Source organism: Helobdella robusta (assembly GCF_000326865.2).
Source record: "Helobdella robusta unplaced genomic scaffold HELROscaffold_182, whole genome shotgun sequence".
Lineage (NCBI taxonomy): Eukaryota > Metazoa > Annelida > Clitellata > Rhynchobdellida > Glossiphoniidae > Helobdella > Helobdella robusta.
The window spans coordinates 1-20,422 of NW_008703992.1; the positions used below are offsets into that span (position 1 = coordinate 1).

A 20,422-nucleotide genomic window follows, 5' to 3' on the forward strand; every position below is an offset into this window, starting at 1 on the left:
GTCCATAGCATTGACGTCAATTTGTTGTAAGGTCCTGGAGGGGCTGATAAAGGACCATATTATGAAATACTTTATGGAAAATAATCTTTTTTCGAAGAGTCAGTATGGTTTCATTCCTGGACGCTCCACGGTTTTGCAGCTGTTGAAATTTTTAGAGGCGGTGGTTGATGGAACAGATCATGGTTACGAAGTCAATGTAATCTACATGGATCTGGAAAAGGCGTTCGACAAAGTTTCACATAAACGTCTGTTGTTTAAGCTGGGGCGGTATGGGGTGAATGGTAAGATAGTAAAATGGATTGAGAATTATCTCAACAACAGAACATTTCAGGTGAAATTAGAGGATACATTATCTAAGTCAAGACCAGTCCTGAGTGGAGTTCCCCAGGGTGGAGTTTTGAGCCCTCTACTGTTTATTATCTATATCAATGATATTTCTTCAGTATGTGATAATATCTTGCTCTTTGCTGACGACTCAAAAATCTTTAGAGTGTTGAAAACAGAGGAAGACAAAAATAGTTTTTTGCAAGATATTAGAAAATTACTAACCTGGTTTGAGGAATGGAAATTGAAAATAAATACTGATAAATGCCAGTTACTAAGAATCGGTTCCCGCCAGCCGTGTACTTCATACACCATTGTGGATGATGATAATTCGCGGTTCAATCTTCCTGAAGTTGATGAGTTATCAGATCTTGGAATAGTTGTGGATAATAAAATGAGGTTCAGAAGCCATGTATTGAAAATAGTGCACAAAGCAAATTCAATGTTGGGTATTATTGCCAGAAACTTTAAGGGCCTTTCAAACGAAGCTTTTTTATTGTTGTTCAAATCGTTGGTGAGATCGCATTTGGAATATGGAGTTCAAGTGTGGAATCCTTATAGAGTTGGACTAATAGACGAGGTGGAAAAGGTACAAAGAAGAGCAACTCGTTTGATAAAGTCTTGTAGAAATCTTTCATACGATGATCGACTGAGGAAACTGGGTTTGCCGTCTCTTGCCTTCAGACGACGAAGAGCCGATCTTATATTAGTTTATAGGATAATACACGAGGGTGTTTCGGCTGATATTGGACCTACTTTGTTTTTTTTGGGCGATGAGCGTACAAGAGGACATAACCTCAAGTTAAAAGCCTCAATTTCTCATAAAGACTGTCATAAATTCTACTTCTCAAATAGAGTGGTGGAAGATTGGAATATGCTGCCCTCGGTTGCTGTTAATGCGGATTCTCTGTCTGTTTTTAAATCGACAATTGATGATTTTTTTGGTGATATAAAGTTTAATTGGCGAGCAAACTTTTAATTTATTGTAATTGTTTAATTCTAATTGATGTCTGTAGAAAATTTCTTTAATATTTTTATTTACAGTCATTTTTCGGTTGATAATTCGAATCGAATGATGGTTTAATTATGTTTTATTTAATTTTATTCCTTTAACCTTTATTTTGCTTAGTTTTTTGAGTTTTGTTTTGTGATGGCAAGGAGCTTGCCCGTGCTATGAAATAATAATAATAAGATTATAATGCAAATATTATGAATTATCCTTCAATAATAATTAACAACGAAATCTTAATTATTTATTTGTTTGTAAAAATTTACGAATTTAGTTGATGATACACAAATGGCAAAGGGAAATCAGCTCAGAATTTTAAATTTTCATAATTTCAATAAACAAATGCTTTTATCCAAATTGTATGAATTAAAAAACTCGACAAGAATTTAACGATGGCCATGTAAAGTTTAGCCTACACTGAATAAACGTATATGGAAGCAACAATTCTCTGATAATAAATATCGACTTGCAAACTTTTGATCCAACTAAATTAAAAATCCAAATTAGTGAAATAAAAAGAAGTCGTAAAATTAGCATTAACGTCTAATGAACACTATACAAGCGTCTTGATAATACGATCAAAAATTCTTAAGACACTTGTTGTTCTGCCCCACCAATGTTATCTAACTTTGACTTCTTACCTAACCAAATTTGTCTAGAATAATTGAATCTAGAGCTTTTATTTGAACAGACAAAATTTGACATTCGGTCTCAGCCATTTTAAGGCCAATAGCCGAATAGTGCAACTTCTGTTAAAACCGTCACTTATTGGAATTAAAAACAATAATTTTCAAGTTAGCGGGAAACCTCTGAATATGAACAAGAGGTTGAATAATGAATGGTGGATCAACAATTTCCATATTCGGTGCCTCACTAGCAACTAATGCTTGCAAACCCACGAATGTTCCAAAGATGATGCCCGAACAATTAGAGATGTGCATTAGTTTTCAGTCGACGGAACATTGTCATCTCAAAAAATAGACTACCTTACGTTGAACGCATTCTAGCATACATTGCCATCATTTTTCAACGAAAATAGAACAAATCGTCGTAGTGCTCACGAGATGCATTGAAGGGGAATAAAAACCATTTTTCATATTGGAACCGAAGTATTTTCAAAATTACACAAATTATCGCAACTACATAACTAGAACGTCAAATATTTTGTAACCCTCGATTTTTTCATGCCAGTTTATTTACAAAGATTAAGAAATCAAAAGAGGAATAACTTGTTAGATATAAATATAAAACAAGTAAAAAATTAGTGTTATACTATATACATTGCATTCAACTGAAGCTGAGAAATTTTTAACTGATCTTATTTAAAGAAAAAGTCAAAGAAATAAAAGATATGCTGAAATAAATATCGACAATTCATAGCATTTTATCGAACCGCGAATCCAAATGCTATATTTTGAGATTAAGTAGATATCTTTAAGTCCAAATAACATAATATTCGACAAAATAATTATTTTAAAAATATATTTGGTGTTATGGGTGACATAAAATTCTGTGAAATGTTAGATTGGTTTGAAAGAGATGTGGAGTTAGTATTGGTGGGTGTTTGCGTGGTTGTGACTGGCTGTGTAGATTTTGAAATCAGATCTGCTTGCTCTTGCACCAACTTCGTCCTCGTTCTCAGGTAATGTTGCCAGTGTAGCAGCTGTTGATCCTCGATGAAACGTGCACAGTGAGTATTCATGAGTTCTTGTCTGAAAGATTCGTACTGCAGCAAATCCAACATGTGCAAACATTGTGGATACCTAAAAGAGTTTCAAAATTGTTTCCTTAATAACTTTTAGCATAGTTAGTTTCACAAAATTAATTCACTCATGAACTTTCCAGTTTCAAACTAAATTAATTTTTCATTGAAAGAGAAGCTACAATAAAATGAACTCCAAATGATTACTTCAAATACTTGGCATACTCGGGCTCCCTCCAGTACAGCAGGTACTTCAGATAGTTTATGAACGTTGGCTCCTTAAAATTTCCTCGCTGTGCCAAGTCTGTCAATGATAGCATATTAATATTTATTTATTCATGTATTTGTTTGTTCGTTTATTTGGCATATATTTTAACTGCATTATTTAAACAACGTTTACAAAACAAAGAATAAAATTTCGAAAAAGGAACTTCACAAAACAATCAAATACTATTATGGTGTCCATGAAAGTGCCATCTAGGTAAAAAACAAACGTATCATTCAAAACCAACAAAATCAAACAAACAAATTGTAACTCTTCAGAAGCAATTAGAGTGTAAAAGTGAAACATTGAAAAGATAACATTGAAAAATTGAAAAAAATTCATAGAGGCAGATATAAAATTCATTTAAGCAATAAAATATATAAACAGCAAGAAATAAATTAAAATCAGATAATAATTTAAAATTAAAATCAGATAATAATTTAAAACTGAAAAGGTAAAAGTAGCTGCAGAATTGTCAGATAGGATCAAACAAAAACGTAAATTAGATATCTCCGTGAAACGCACTCAGAGTTAATCTCCACTTCACCACTACACAATATCAGCCACATGCGCCCCAGAGGAAAGCCAGCTCAAACAGATAAAGCCACAATCGAGCAATTTCTCAACCTACCACATACTCGTTTTCTTGATTCACCTATACCACAATCCAGACTTGAACACGAACATGACCTACAGAAGCTCCTGTAATTTCGATGAAGGTTCGCTTAAGACAGACCCATACCGGGCTTATCGCATCTGAAGCATCGGGCCTGCTTCATTTAAAATGAAGTAGGAAACGCCTCAATGCAAGGGAGCTCATGCACGTATATTATATACACGCATATAAACATGCAAGAACGTATTGTGAAGTCATCATTTTCTCCATGGTTTTCGCCTATAAATATTCGCTTTATAGTTTGTTGTAATGAAAGCAGAAAACAATTTATTACCATTTTTAGTTTAATTAAATGAACAATGAAGACACTAACAATTCAGGTAATTAGGATTAGCCAGGCATTGAACAAATTCCAATTCGACTTGGAACCTCATCTTCTGCTGTTCATCTGAAACAAACAAGCAATTAAAACATTCATATATTAATATATTCACTCCATTAAGAAACTTTTTGTTGCTAGGGTTTGTTATGAATAAAACATAAGCATTTTAATTCAAAATTTATATAAACATCTTTTCTATTTTACGTTAAACCTAGATAAAGGTTCGATTGTATGGGAGATTTCATCTCCAAGCACCCCTTGACAACACCCATTGATATGTTTAAGTAATTATCTTTAAATTGCCTGTTTATTTATTCCACAATATATAAAAAGCAATCATCATAGCATGCATTGAATGGTAGCCTTAAGTTTATTTTTTGCTAACTTGCTAACAACCTTTCAAGTTATGTGATATTTTGTACTTATTTAACACGTTATAATTTATGTATTTCTTCTAGACTGTGGGGTATCTAAAATGTAAAAAATACTGTAGAACATTAACTACTTGAGATTAGGTGGCCGTACTGGATGAGCTCCTCAGTGAACTCCATCACAGTCATCCTGCCTTCTTTTTATCAATTTGGATTTCTTTATTAATTTTGAGGAGCAAATAAAGATTTTTATTGTACATTATAGGCTTAAGTGTAAAGTTCAACCAGACTAGAATTTTTGTTTTGGCTAAAAGCGAAACTTGAGCTATGATCCAAGTTTTGGCCTAAACTTTTTAGAAATGTTAAAATATGTATCATACATTAAAATGTAGGACATTGTTCACATCTGGTCAGCATGCGTCGTCGAATAAAAACACTAAAACAAAACATATTTCTTAACCAAATACTTTGGTAAATTACAAAAATTATCAGTATATACATATTTTTAATATTCATAATTGTGTAAATTATGTTTGTACATAAAAAAGTATTTACTTCTGTCAGATTTTCTTTTTAAATCTGGTTAAATTTGAATATGGCCAGATTTAAGAAAACAATTTCAGCCTAGTCCAACCTTATGCCCTTATTTATTAGGCCCTAATATGATCATGAATTTATAATAATAATCATAAAGAAGATGGATAAGAATAATAAATCAATAAATATGACAGAAAAACTTCATGAAACAATTACAATATGAATATATATTTTTAAATTTGTAGAAGCTGCATCTAAATTCGATTTTTCCCTTTCGTCTCAAAATTATTATTTATTAAACTACTTGGCCTGACTGTGCAAGCCAATTGATTGAAATTGAATCAATAGAAGAAACCAACAAAAAAAAACAAAACCTGCATAAAGAGCCATTCCTCTAGAAGAAGCCATGTTGAAAATTGTTGATGACTGGGGAATTCTCCTGTTAGGTATGTATTAACAAATAGGAGACGTTTCTTTCAGCGCAAAGCAAAAGTTTAATATTAACTAAATAAATTAAGATAAAAAGCAACCGGCGAGGATATTTATATCTGAATAACCAAATTCACTTTTACAAGCCTAGAACAACTATCAACAGCAAAGAATTAAAACAGTACTTGTAGTAATTTTTTTTAGGCATATATTAAAACCACATAGAATTTACATAAATAAATGCCACAAAAAATGCAGTAAAATTAAATAAAATCCGACAGAGGCAAAAACTAAGTACTTGGTTACAACATGCAAAACAATATTATAAAACAAAGAAAATATATCAAACAAAATGGGTTACGTACATGGTTATATCCATGGTAAGGTATGGTAAATAAAATAATAATTTTAAAAACCAATAAATAAATTAAATAATTAATTATTTAGTGACTAAATAAATAATTGATATGTTCAATAGAAATATTATCATCGAGTTAGCTCAGTCCGTGAAGTGCAATGTCAAGCACTGATACTACTGGATCACGATGGAGTGGTTCAAATTGGTCTGCCCGAAACTCACAGAATATTATGCGCGTGTGATGAAGTTCTTGCACGCGCATAATGTGTATGTGCGTCGTGTGGTGTGGACTGCATTTGTGGAACGAAAGTTTAAGTTTAAAAATAGAATAACATGTAACCAACTCTGTGTTTGACGGAGTTGCAACAAACCACGAATGTCTTGGGATTAAGGTTATATCTTGATAAATTGATTAAGTGGTGATTGGATAATTATGTTTACGTTGACGAGTTTTATAATTGATCAGTGGTAGTAGACGATCTCAAATCAGGTCGGCTCTACGTACGACAGAAAAAGATATAAAATATGTATGGAAATGCATTAAATAAATCACTTAAAAAATAATTAAAATTAATAGAATTTTTTTTAAATGATTAAATATTTATTAATAAACTATAAAAATTGTAAAATTTGATGAGTTTGATGAAATTGTTCATGGAAACTAAAGAATCTAAAAAACCAGACTCTAAAACGCAACTGTAAATGGATGCGGGTGCTTTCGAGGGTCTGTATAGGTATAAGTATATAGAGTTAGGTAATTGACTTTTTACTAATTATCATTATAAAAACGCAATTTTTAAAATCTGCAAGCGTCACTGCAACAATATTAAACCTAATTTTATATAAAGATTTCCTTAAATTTATCTACCAAACGAAAACATCCATTGTGAGAGGTCCAAATCCCAATGTCTCTTACACAGGTACACCTCTGACAAGAAAACAAAAAAAAAAGAGAAACGCAAACAGTTATTGATAGTACTATAGATTAAAAAATAAATACAAAATTATGTAAACTAAAACCAAGTACGATTGGCTTTACCTATTGTGAATATTCAGAAAAAAACATAAAGGTTTAAATAAAAATTAACTCGTGTTAAACACTCTTTTGCCAAATCTGCTTTTGCTTTTTCTGGTCCTTTTCTCTGGAACTCTCTAGCTACTTCTCTGACTACTTCTCCATCACTTGCGAAGTTCAGAGCGGATCTCAAGACCCATCTGTTTGCAAAATTCATTGAGGAGCGCTGTTGAAAATCGCGGAAATAGCGCTTTATAAGCTAATTGATTGATTGAAATAAAAATTAAAAGCACGCTAATGCAGGACAGCAGCTAATAGCTTACGTGCGCGCAAACATGTACCGCTGAAAGAATAGATTTTGTCATTATGGAAAATGATGATGATGTTTCTCAACTAGAAAAAATTAGTATCTATAAGATTTAGTAATTTTCTGAGCATCGTTATGAAGACGACAACAAACATAGAATGAATGAACGAATAAACGGATAAACGAGCGTATGAATGAATAAATCAATTTTTGTTAATTTCTTTCAGTGGCCTAACCGCAGCGAGTCAACTGGAGGGAGTAACGATTTTATCGCGATCAACCAAACTTCAAATAAACGGTTATCAAGAACAATATAAACATACTTTTTTTGTACTTTTAAACAACTTGAAATGAAATTTAAACCAAAATTGTAAAATTCAAACTTTTATTTCACATAAACCAATAGAAATATGGCATGTATTTAGTAAACGAATGAGAACAATTTAATTACTTACAGCTTAAATAATTTAACTGTAACAAAATAAAATGCACAACATAATAAAACATAAATGTTCGCATCCGTCCGTAGCTGCATAAAAGTATATGAAAGAAAGCATTAAATGAATCTGTATATAATTTTTACAACATAAATCACAGGAGAACAAACTAGAAGACTCTTTCGAAGTGCTGATCATTATTAGATAGCAATGATGCATTTGGGAGGGGAGGCCTTGCATGAGGAAGGGGGTGATGTGGTTGTTGTTGAGGCATACCTTGCATGATTCTGCCCTTGCGAGGAGGAGCCAGCATCTCAAACATAGAAGTGGTGTGGTGTGATAACATTTTGGCTAAATCTACAGGCATCGGTTCCTGCCAAAAAAAATCATGATTGAGAGCATTGTCTGAATCTATTCGCTGTTTAGGATCTAAGATTAAGAGTTTGTCCAACAGATCTATAGCGTAACGATCTGTGACGTAATTCTTTAATCTATCTTTCACTCGGCGTTTCTGACCTTTTGGCAACTCTATCCTGTTAAAAAGTTCTAATTTTTCTACTCCTGGCCATGTTTCGATATTGATGGAACCACACAGTTGAGTGATGAGCGTTAATTGATGCTGCTCCGTGCCACCTTGCATAATTGGACTTCGAGTCCACATCTCGGCCATTATGCATCCTGCACCCCAGAGATCAATTGGAGGCCCATAATCTCGTTCCCCTAACAACAACTCAGGTGGACGGTACCAAAGTGTTACCACTCTGTTTGTGTATCTATTTGGTTGATTTTTGCTTATGCTGTAAGCCCTTGCTAGCCCAAAATCAGCCAGCTTGAGAACCCCATTTTTAGTTATAAGAATGTTGGCAGCTTTCATGTCTCTATGAAGTATTTTGTTGTAATGTATGAAAAACAAACCGTTCAGCAGCTGCTGCATCACTTTTTTTATTTCTCCAAGAGAGAAGATGACGCTCGAATTGGCTAAAAGTCCGGCCAGGTCGTGCTCACAGAAATCAAATACCAAGTAGAATTGACTTCTGTATCGATTCTGTGCATATGCTGTTCACAAGAATTTATGAATTTATAAATTTCATTTATTTATCATTGTCATCACCCATATTATTATCGCCATCATGATCATGTGTTGTTTTGGTAAATAACTACTGTAAACACACACACACACACACACACACACACACACACACACACACACACACACACACACACACACACACACACACACACACACACACAACAAATATATTAAATAAAACCTTTTGTCCTGCATATCTCAATAAGGTTGACAACATTTTCATGCTTGAGAAGCTGAAGAATTCTTATTTCTCTCAAAGCTGTAATTGGAAACTGAATAGAACATAAAACAATGTGATTTTGTATTTACATTCAAAATAATAATTCAAGGCATTACAGTCTTAATGTATTATGTCATTTCATTTACAAATAAAGATGTAACTGAAATAGAATTCAACAATTCATTCATATTGTAGGTAGATGTTATGTTGTATGAATAGTGTATGAAAAAACAATACAGTCAGACCTCCTTACAACGAACTTCTATACAACGAAAATCTCTCTACATAAAGTTTTCTTTATGTCACTTGGAATTTTTCTAATAAAAACTGTTTCTATAAATTTATAGAACGAAAATAATACCTCTGTAACAAACACAATTCATAAAAGTTGAAAGAAACACCTGAAAATTTAAACAAAAATTGTTAAACATAGTAAATTAAAAGTTAAATTCTCGCATTACTGTTTTACGTATCATGCATTTTGTTGTATACATATAATGTAAGCACATACATATAATAATAAGTTATTTTTAATAATTTTTGTAATTATGCTTTATATTTTTTGTTATAAAAATAAATGATTAAATGACTTCTTCATCAATATTTATCATATGAATAAGAAATAAGAGATTTTTTCCCAAAAGAGATTTTTTCCCAAACAAATTCTATATAACGAAATTTCTATATAGTGAATTGATTTCCTGAAGCCATACAGAGGTCTGACTGTACCTTAGAAATATAATCATGGTTCAGTTTGAGTCATCGAAACTCGATGGAAAATTATCCGCTTAGAATAAAAGATCTAAAAATAAATGAAATAAGAAGCACTTCGATTTATTTTCATTAGATAAATTTGTAAATTTGAAAACGAGTTTGAGTAAAGTGTAAAGAAACATGAAATATTAAAGAAGGTTCAGCTTATAGAAAACACATTTGTTACAATTCATACTAATAATAATGATTAATTTAAATGATTTTAAAATATATACAACAAAAACAACAACAACACACGTTTAGACGACATTTTCCCCGAGATCGGGGGTTGCCGTTTGGCTACCTATGATGAAACCGAAATACCCCTCGATGAGGGTCATTGTCACTTCTGTCATCATTAGTAATTTATTTGGCTAATTTTTACGCAGGACGCCCTTCCTTACGCAACCACAGTTATAAGCGGTGGGCCTAGCCTTTGATGATCCAACATCACTCACAAGGCAGTGAGGGTCAGTTTAATGTCATAACCAGGACTAAAAATATTTAAAATATATACAAACAAAACACTTTTAATTAAAGGAACAAACTGGGTCTCTGGACACTAAACGATGATTGATTGATTGAACAAACTACTTTATTAACGCACTGGAAATCAAACAATTTGGAAAAAGGGGAATAAGTGTCTAACAACATAGATATTTAAATGTACAGAGTCCAATAATGTTTTTGACAAAACTTAAATATTAACACCTTCTCATTTTGCAACAAACATGAAACTCGTTACAAATGTTCCATAAGACCCATTATGATTAACAAACGCATGAGTCTGGGTCCTGGCATAGGTTTTGTCAGAGCATCAGCAACTTCAAATTCTGTCGCTACAGTCAATCAATCTTCGTTTAGCGTCCAGAAACCCAAATCCCCCCGAGGTAGAAAGTTGTTTTCTTTGCCATCAATTTTTTGCGCCAAATTAGACGATCAGTTGTAAATTTAGTTGTCAGTTGTCATTTAAATTTAGAGCTTTCATGTCTTGCTCGATTGTTTGCGACCAGGACTTCTTTGGACGGCCTTTGGGACGTGAGCCAGGTACTTCAACATCTGCAAGAGAAGTTATGGCACTGTTTCCACTTTGTTTGACATGACCAAACCACCGCAGACGGTGTTGCCGGCATTCGTCCTTTATATCATCTAAACCAGCACGACGCAGGATTTCGGTAGATTTGATGTGGTCCTTCAGACTAATTCGTTGCATCCATCAGAGCATTTTCATATCGGTTCGGTGACGTTGTTGTTCCAGTTTGGTTGTCATTGGCCGTGTTTCTGCATCCTATAACACCGGACGTATCACAGATTTATAAAGTCTTGATCGTAGTGGTAGTGGGATGTCACGCCGCGTCAATATAGAGGCAAGGAGATGCCATTTATTCCAGACTGCATGTATGCGTGCTCGAACGGCAGCTTCAGCTGTTCCAGTACAGTCCAGAACATCCCCTAGATATTGAAACGATGTGACTTTCTCTACCTTAATGGCTTCAAAAACATAGCTATTTCAAATTTGTTGTTGTGGATTGATGCAAGCAAGCCAAACAAAATTGGACACTTTAGATAAATTACCAATTATTTTTGAACAACGTTTGTGACACCACTGGTTACACTGCTGACACTTGATTGAATTGTTACCTACACCAGCTTTACAAACTGAACAGGGCCATCGTCCAGTAGCTGTGGATTGAATGGGTTCACCAGTGTTCATTGCTTTGGTTTTGCTGATGTTGACTTTGAATCCATGATCGGCCAGTCTGGTGTTCCAATCTTCAACCATCTGTGCTGCATTCTGCTCAAATTCTGTCGCTACTGGTTCAACTGAAACTTCTTCTTCAGCAACTTTTTCTTGGACAAAAAAATGTCGAATGAATATACTTTGTTCGTCTATGAAGTTCTGGATTATTCGTTAAACGAATTGCTGCTTCATTGCCAACAAAATTTTTTGGAATTTTCTTAAACTCAACAATGTCGTTCAACGATCGCTTGAACCATACTACTTCCGGAGTTGCCTCGCTTGCTGCAACTATTTATGCTCCTTATTGACGTTGACTAATTCAGCTGATCACGCTTCCAGCAAACGTACAGGTCACTCCTGATGTCGATTTTCCACTCGTCTTATATCCTCCATGATCAACATCACTGAAAGCTGTTAATGCATTGTTTTGACCAGATCTATGAACAACACCAACATCAGCAGTACCTATTTTGCAAATGTCTAAAAATCTGCTTTAGACATTTTCCAGACTTCTGCATGCTACTCCAACTGCATATGCAATATCTAGTCTTGTCACTGTCATCAAGTACATCAAGGCACCAACTGCTGATCTGTAAGGCTGACTGACTGACTTTAACTTAACTATAACTTAACTATGACTTTAACTATTTCACTTCTCATCTTGATTGGTTTCTAATTCAAAAAAATATGGTGTAGGGTTAGGGTTAGGCTCCAATTTATTTGAAAGAACAACTACAATTAGTTTCAAAATTGCAAATTGGAGTCGACTGAGGTCCTCTGATAATGGTGTTCTTGCTTCCTAAATTCAATCTGTCTCGTTTTAGGAAGAGAAAATTTTCTGTTTCATCTGCACAAATCTGGAACTCACTACCTGTAGATTTGAAGAAATTCAACAATATGAATCAACATGTTTTCAAGAAACATTTGAAATATCATTTGTTTTGGTATTTTCAAGTAAAGCTAGCACTTCTGATCTGAAGTTATTCAATAGGGGAGCTCTAAAACAAATCCTTGGATACAGATACAGATGAGGAACATCATAATTTTCATCCATCTTGTAGTTGAAAAACTTCATGCACAAGTTGTATGCTCTGTCTTGTTAACATCATCATACAAATGATGAAGCTCTAACCAAATATCTCTGGCATCTAACAATTAACATAATTTTTCATACATATGTTTCATCCGGTTAAGAGAATTATCATAGCATTACAATCTGCATTATTGAACTTATCTAAAGCAGTTTGGCACTTGATGCAACTCATCTGGAGTTTTTAGTTTACTATTCAGGCACTTAACCTGTTACTATTTATACTAATAATACTGATTAATTAAACTGATTTTAAAATATATACAAACAAAACGCATTTAATTAATGGATCAAACTACTTTCTTAATGCACCGGAAACCAAACAACTTGAAAAAGGGAGAAAAGGAATCTAAAAGTGTATTGAAGTTAATAACAACAAAGATATATAAATGTACAGAGTTTAGATCTTAACAATTTAAATTGTGAACATTTAGAAAAAAAATAACGGGAGAACATAAAAATAAAAAACTTTTTAAAATAAATTATAGGCTAGGATTGTGAAACAAAGATGAAATTGAAAATGGGAAAAAAATACTACATACTCCCTCTTTTTCATTATCCATGAGGACCTTCTTCAAGGCTACAAGTTTCTTTGTGTGTTTGCATCTTGCTTTGAAAACCTCTCTAAAGTAATCAAGAACAAAAATTGAGGCTAAACTTTCCTTCACAGTGTGAAGTTTTGAATGTCAATACAGATATAATAAACTACCTTGATGATGAAGAAGCTACTTCATGACAAAAAAGGTTTAACATGCAAGCCAAAAACAAAACATTTACATTAGGGTCTTCATAATATAATTGAAAACAAAACATGTTAATGTTTCATAACTTACAATAATACATTAACAGTAACTCAATCTCATATTGTTTTCTTACATTTATAATAGTTACAGTAGAGAATAAAATCAGACAAGCCATTTCTATGTCGACTTATAATATTATTATGTCGACTTAATAGAAATGTTTCTGTTGAAACACCTGCGCTTATGATTTTGACTTGACTTCCCACTCTTGTTTACACATCTACAATTTACAGTTTAGTTCAGTTAGTTTAGTGAAGTTGTAATTAGTTTAGTTATATTAGCATAGAATAGAGCTAAAGAGGTTTATACACAATATTAAATATTTATTTTTTTCTTATTTACGTTTACTTACTAAAAAATATGCAAACACTATAGGCTATAGAGATGAATGGAATAATAAAACGATTACATTACAAAAGTACAATCACCATAACAACAATAAATATAAGAATGAACAAAGCAATAAATAACATAACATAACATCCCAGCCAACAATAATAATATGATGAATCACAGCACAATTTGCAAGTTTTAAATTGAATTAATTCATTCTCAGCTCAGGTCAAAACTAATAAAAAAAAATAGTCACAAAAAAGTGGAAGCAAAAGTAAAATATGAAAACTACCCAAAAGTGCCTTGGCCAATTTTCTTCAGTTTCTCATAAGAATCTCCAGCATCAGGACATAATGGAAATTCCGTTTTTTCGTACTTTTCTGCTTTAAAATTTCTGATGGGTCCTCCGACCTTTTCTTTATTTTCGTAATTCGATCCTAGCGAACTTATTTCAAATTGTTTGTTCACACCGCCGCCCGCTCCTTGGCTGTTCAACATTGTCTGAAATCAGAGAATTATTTATCGCTCTTATGGTTTATATGAAACTGAAAACTATGTTTACCCCCAGAAATAATAACCGCATTATAACGCCTTATATATCTATACAGGCCCTCGAACGCACCCGCGTACACTTTTTGTACGTTTTATATCCATGACCTGGTCTCATTCTTCAGTTTCTATGAAACTCTTCAAATTGTGTCAATATTTACATTTTATAGTTTATTAATAAATATTAAATTATTTTTTAAAGAATTCATTCATTTTAATTGTTTTTTAATTGATTTATTTCATACATTTGCAAAATATTTTAGTTTAGTACATTTTTTCCGGCAGTTTTTACTATTTCCATTCTTGATCATTTATTATATACTCTTGTTTCTGGGTCAAACCTAAATATCGGTTCATTATGCCAATTTATAACATCTGTACCGTTTACAATTTCATACATTTGAATTAACAATAGATCACCTCTGCATGGTTCTTCTTTTTCTAGCGTCCTTCTTATACCAATCATACTTTATCTGTTATAATAAGTTTTTTAGTTTACACGTTCTGGTCGCTCTTCCCTGAACTTACAATTTCATGCGACCATACTTTATCGTAAGCTTTTTCAGCACTAAAATATATTGATTAATGCTTTCAGAATATGTGTTTTTTAAGAAAGTCTGTGGTCAAATCTGAAAACAAGGCTGTAGCCAGGAGGAGCAGGAAAGTTGCAGCTCCCACAAATTTTTCAAACACGGTTAACTTTTTACATTACGTTGAGAAAATTATTAGGTTGGTGTAAAAATATTGTCGATTGCGTTGCGTCCCTTTAAAATGAGATTTTTGGCTTCTATTATACAAGATATTCGACCGAAATAAGAACCGTTGCAATCAACGCTCATCTGCGCCAACAAGAAAAAAACATTCGTTGATGGAGACGGCAAACTGTTAAAAGGCTTTTTTATGGCATCATCGGTTTTGAAGCACTCTTTTCACCAAAATTCGTTAAGGTGTTTGAAAAAATAGAATATTTGTTAGTGAAAGGTCTGGTACGCATGGTGAGTGATGCTAAATCTGGTAGCCCAGCGGGCGATCAGGTTTTTTTTAACGACCGTTGTGCGACGTGTGGCTTGGCGCTATTGCGGAGGAGGATAAGAATTTTCCATTTATAAGGATAATTATCTTGCTTAATCAGGAATGACGAAATTATATCAGTTGGTTCAGTGCCGGCTTTAGCTTTTTCGACAGCGCCCCTATATATTATTGGTAATAACAATGGAATGTAGGTAGCTGAACATTAACGAACGAGTACAAGCGAGGCCAATACGCAATATATGTAGATGTATGCTAAAAAGATTTTTTTAATTAATTTCTGATCAAAGTGTAAAATTAAATTTTTAAAGATATATTTCATTGAAAACAAGTATATAAGTAACGCAAAACAACTACATGTTGATGAATTTTATAACAGATAAAACTGGTTGGAGATACGGCTGAATCCGCCGCTGGTTATTAACTATCCACCAATTTCTCAACCAATACAGCTTAATTATAGTATTAATATTTTACACAACAGATAAAAAAATTTTTTCTTTTAAAGGTAACGATAAGTCTGAATGTCTATAATCTGGTTTCGTCAATAAATGCATGCCAACTTTTTTGTCATGTTTGAAATCAATTGTTCTCGATATTTGAGTACTTGTACTCAAAAATTTTTCTGCATATGTGGCGCCATTGCTGCCCTTACCGCCAGGAAAGTTTTACTAGAAAGAGAGCAATCCCAGCATAAAATGATTAAGTAGAATTGTTAACTACTGCTTAAAGAAAAGTACATAAAAACACCACAAGTTATCAACGTGCGTGCTACAGATACCGTATTATTTACAATACCTACTTGTTGTGTTGTGCATCTAAAATATACTTTATATTTCTTAAAAGATGATTAAATTTTATCAATTTACATATCTTGTTCTTTAAATAAGGTTAAAAATAATCAGAAATGCCAACCAGTTACAAACTCAGTCAATATATAATATATAAACAATATATAGTCGATTGAATACTGATTGAATAATTAAGAAAATGAACTTTGGATGTTTGTTGTTGTTTAGCTGTTGTGTGTTGTGCTACAGTTCGTTAACCCCGTTAACACTATGTCATCGTTCGTCCAATTCGTATGACACCAAAAACCATATACTAAGAACACTCATCACACACATAAAATTTTGATACATATATCTACATGCATGGAATAGTCATATGAGATAAAATGAATTCCAAGTTACAACTTTGTATAAAATAGGACTCAAGTATTTTAAACGTGAGTATGGAAGGTTAACATTACCTTTATTTATTTATTTGATTATTTATTTATTTATTACCATATACTTAAACTACCTTTATCTATTTATTTATTTCTTTATTCATTTATTTATTTATTACCATATACCATATACCTTGAATAACGATCAAAACATATGTAAATTTTATTTCCAATTTCACGAATGTTTTGATGTTTTCCACTGTTTGATTACTTATTTCGAACATGAATGGGGATTGCGAGTTAAGAACCAGTGCCGCAGGATATTTTTAGATTTTAATTTTAATGTTGTTTTTTTCACTAAATAAAACAATTATGATAAACATAAAAAAGCAGGTAAGTTCACTATTATTTAGACGTATTGTCATCAAAGTGAACCACAGTTTTGTAAGGAAGGTTCAGTCACCACCACCTCACCAAAAAGTTTCAGAATTATCCGCCGTGGCATCCAAAATGGAAGCAGTGAAGTTGAGGAATCACGCTTTTGAGTTGTTCAATGTTTCGCTGAAATCCGTAACTCCTTGTACTATGATGCTGAATTCGCTGAAGATATCTGGAAACATCTTGTCGGTTGGCGATCAGTCGTATGTGCTAAATAACAACGTGCACATTGTTGCATTTGGAAAGGCGGTCATTGGAATGGTGAAAACAGCTGAAGATATTTTAGGAGATCACATTGTAGATGGCATTGCAAGCATTCCTTCTGGAATTCAATCCACACTAAAATCTTTTGGAAAATGGTTTGCTGTATTATTTTATAATTTCATTTATTGATTAATATAATTATAATATTAGTTAATATTTTAATTATTATATTATATTATTAGTTTATTTATTTTTATGTGATATTCATATTTTTTTATGCTAAAATTTACATTTTTTTAATTTAGTTTTTTCCATTTCAATTAGAGAGACTTAGTAAATCTACCATAAGTGTCATGTTATATTATAATTATATAATAACCTTGTGTTGATATTTCGTAGGGATTTTTTACCTTCAGTTACAAGCAAAGTAAAGTTGATTGAAGGCAGCACTAACAATTGTCCTGATGAAAACTCACTCAGGGCAGCTCAAGAAATCAAAAAATTAGTAACAAAATGTGGAGAAAATGACATTGTTTTAGTTTTGATATCAGGTAAATTCTTTTTTTGTCAAAATATTTAATACTTTATTTTTACATTTAAGCATTTTTTTGAAGGTGGTGGTTCAGCTCTTCTTCCCTCTCCTACTCCACCTCTTACACTACAAGAGTTGTCAACAGTAACACAAATGTTATCGAAGAAAGGGGCAACTATACAGCAGCTGAACACTGTTCGCAAACATCTTGAAGAGTTGAAAGGTGGTGGGCTTGCAAAGGCTGCTTTCCCTGCACAGGTGTCTAGTTAATTATTTTTGTGCCATGCTTCAATTAATTTTATAGACTCAAATTTTTTCAGGTCATATCGTTGATCCTTTCTGATGTTGTAAACAATGACTTGAACTTTATTGCAAGTGGTCCTACCTCACAGGATTTCACTACGCCCCAGCAATGTTTTGACCTTCTAGAAAACTTTGACCTATTGAACTGTGTGCCTCAATCAGTTTTTACAGTATTGAATGATCGATCACAATCGGAAGAATTCAAGAAAGATTCAGAATCCGAACATACTTTGAAAAAAAGTGTGGCCAGTTTTCATTGCCGAAATGTTCATAATGTAATCATAGGTAGTAATGTTATAGCCCTTAATTCAGCACTTAAATACGCTGATTCTTTGGGTTATGGTACTTACCTCTTGTCTTCCAGCGTCACAGGTGATGCAGAAGAACGTGGACAAATGTTTGCCCTGCTCATCAACTACATCTGCAGAACCATGTACAGTAAGAACAAACCTGACCAGTTACTTGTCAAGAATGAATTTGATTTGTTACACCGAGGCTTAGAGAAGTCACAACTTAATGAATTGTGCAAAGTTGTTACAGAGTATGATCAGTGCAGCAAGCCTGTCTGCATATTGGCTGCTGGTGAAACAACAGTAAATGTTGTTGGACAGGGTATGGGAGGTCGAAATCAGCACATGGTCCTCTCAGCTGCTATTGAACTAAACAAACTGCTGGAAACTGATGTTTTGTCAAAATATGCCATAACCTTTCTTAGTGCAGGTACTGATGGTCAAGATGGGCCTACAGATGCTGCCGGGGCCTCATGCGATCAAACGCTCATTAAACAGGCTCTCAAACTCAACTTGAAGGCAGAAGATTTTCTGAGAACAAATGATTCTTACACGTTTTTCTCGAAGGTGGACGCTGGTAGGTACTTGCTGAAAACAGGATTGACAGGCACAAATGTTATGGACCTGCAGATCATCTTGATATCACCAATCTCATGATCTGCGATCTTGAATTTATTTTGTTCCATTTGTTTTTGAATTTTGTTATTCTCAAGTTGTTTTTGTTATGTATGTTGTTGATATTGTTAATGTTTTTGTCCTTGATTTTGTTCTGACAGTTTTATGTTCTAAACCGAACTATTTTTTCACCTTAGATTAAAGGTGTTATGTCATTGTTAGTGACGAACAACCATGTTCCAAGTCCTGCATTATGATTTTTTGCGATCTTTTATTAGTCATCATCAACGTCACATTTCATTGACGTTGTCTTTTGATGTAGGCAATGTATTTTACTTAAATATCAATTGTATTCATATATATATATATATATATATATATATATATATATATATATATATATATATATTCATATATATATATATAGCGTTTAACGTATTATATAAACACTGATCATGTAATTTAGTTGTAAGGAATGGTTTCGCCTTACTTTATAACTATTTTTCGTTTTTAATATGAAATATTTATGTATGATTATGATATTTATTTTGGAGATAACACATTATTTTAATAAATTTCTGAACAACAAAAGCGTTCAAGGAACAATCAGTGTGACTTACGAAACATTTTTTCCGTCACAGCTTTCCATGCAAGCGAATGTTGGTGCTGTGCTACCCATGTAATTGTACAATTTGAATGTAAATGGCTCTCGTATTAAAGTTTTCTTTTTTTACATTTTTTTCTTTCTGGAAATAAAAACAAAGGCAGTACAAAATGTACGGTGCAATCTGCAAATACTCAATAGTTAATGTCTTGAAATGACAAATATTTTAGTTTGTTACCAGAAAACTTAACAATGCAGCGGAGCGCTTCTGACGCTGTACACCGTCAGTCATAACAGAGACGGCTGATAACTGGAAGCACAAGACTCAAACGTTACATCTTGTATTGTTTCCAATGGTGGACAGTCAGAAAAAATTATGTTGGCGTAAAGCTAATAAATATATAAATGATAAATGTGTATATGGCTCGGTTTATATGACTGCAGTATTCCGTTCAGCAATTTATTGGAAACTTCGTGTAACAAAACACTCGTTCAAACGTTTCTCAACGTATTATATAACTATACGTATATCTCACCTATTCAAAACAATGATGAAAGATGATTTGTGGCTTGTTAAAAATGTCAAAATCGATGCTTAAGAAACTATAGATGTTTTGAAGACAATTATAGATGGAAGTATATCAATCGAGACATTCATGAGGAAGGCTCCGCTCGTAGGTACCCTTACACATCTGCATTGCATCAAAAACGTAGACAAGCATGAATTTTTTGAATTTTATAACCTAATTTGTCAAAATGTTCCATTTTTAATAATTTTTTATTTTCTCGATAGTAATTTGCGGTAAAATATCTCTATGTTTTAAAGATTCGTTTCTTTATGGAATTCCATAGTTTTTAAAAGTTCGTCACAAGTTGGAAATTTTGGAAAAATCCGATCAAATTAA

The 20,422-nt window shown here is 32.8% G+C and overlaps 3 protein-coding genes across 3 annotated transcripts; 1 reads left to right on the forward strand and 2 right to left on the reverse strand.

Annotated features, from left to right (window-relative positions):
- Window positions 1-2,518: 2,518 nt before the first annotated feature.
- On the reverse strand, window positions 2,519-5,796 carry HELRODRAFT_105060 (hypothetical protein). Its single transcript, XM_009016572.1, has 4 exons — window positions 5,581-5,796; window positions 4,290-4,364; window positions 3,243-3,339; window positions 2,519-3,096 (listed from the first exon to the last, which is right to left on the reverse strand). Exons 1-4 carry the CDS (start codon window positions 5,612-5,614, stop codon window positions 2,802-2,804), a joined length of 501 nt encoding a protein of 166 aa, XP_009014820.1. The 5' UTR covers window positions 5,615-5,796; the 3' UTR covers window positions 2,519-2,801.
- A 1,887-nt stretch (window positions 5,797-7,683) lies between these two features.
- On the reverse strand, window positions 7,684-14,327 carry HELRODRAFT_187748 (hypothetical protein). Its single transcript, XM_009016573.1, has 4 exons — window positions 14,075-14,327; window positions 13,189-13,270; window positions 9,024-9,114; window positions 7,684-8,808 (listed from the first exon to the last, which is right to left on the reverse strand). Exons 1-4 carry the CDS (start codon window positions 14,278-14,280, stop codon window positions 7,922-7,924), a joined length of 1,266 nt encoding a protein of 421 aa, XP_009014821.1. The 5' UTR covers window positions 14,281-14,327; the 3' UTR covers window positions 7,684-7,921.
- A 2,714-nt stretch (window positions 14,328-17,041) lies between these two features.
- On the forward strand, window positions 17,042-19,517 carry HELRODRAFT_187749 (hypothetical protein; the record flags this gene model as incomplete). The annotated part of the gene is made up of 5 exons (XM_009016574.1): window positions 17,042-17,328; window positions 17,573-17,724; window positions 17,788-17,963; window positions 18,026-18,958; window positions 19,074-19,517. The coding sequence occupies 4 exons, from the start codon at window positions 17,042-17,044 to the stop codon at window positions 18,953-18,955; spliced, it is 1,545 nt and encodes a 514-aa protein (XP_009014822.1). The 3' UTR covers window positions 18,956-18,958; window positions 19,074-19,517.
- Window positions 19,518-20,422: the final 905 nt, after the last annotated feature.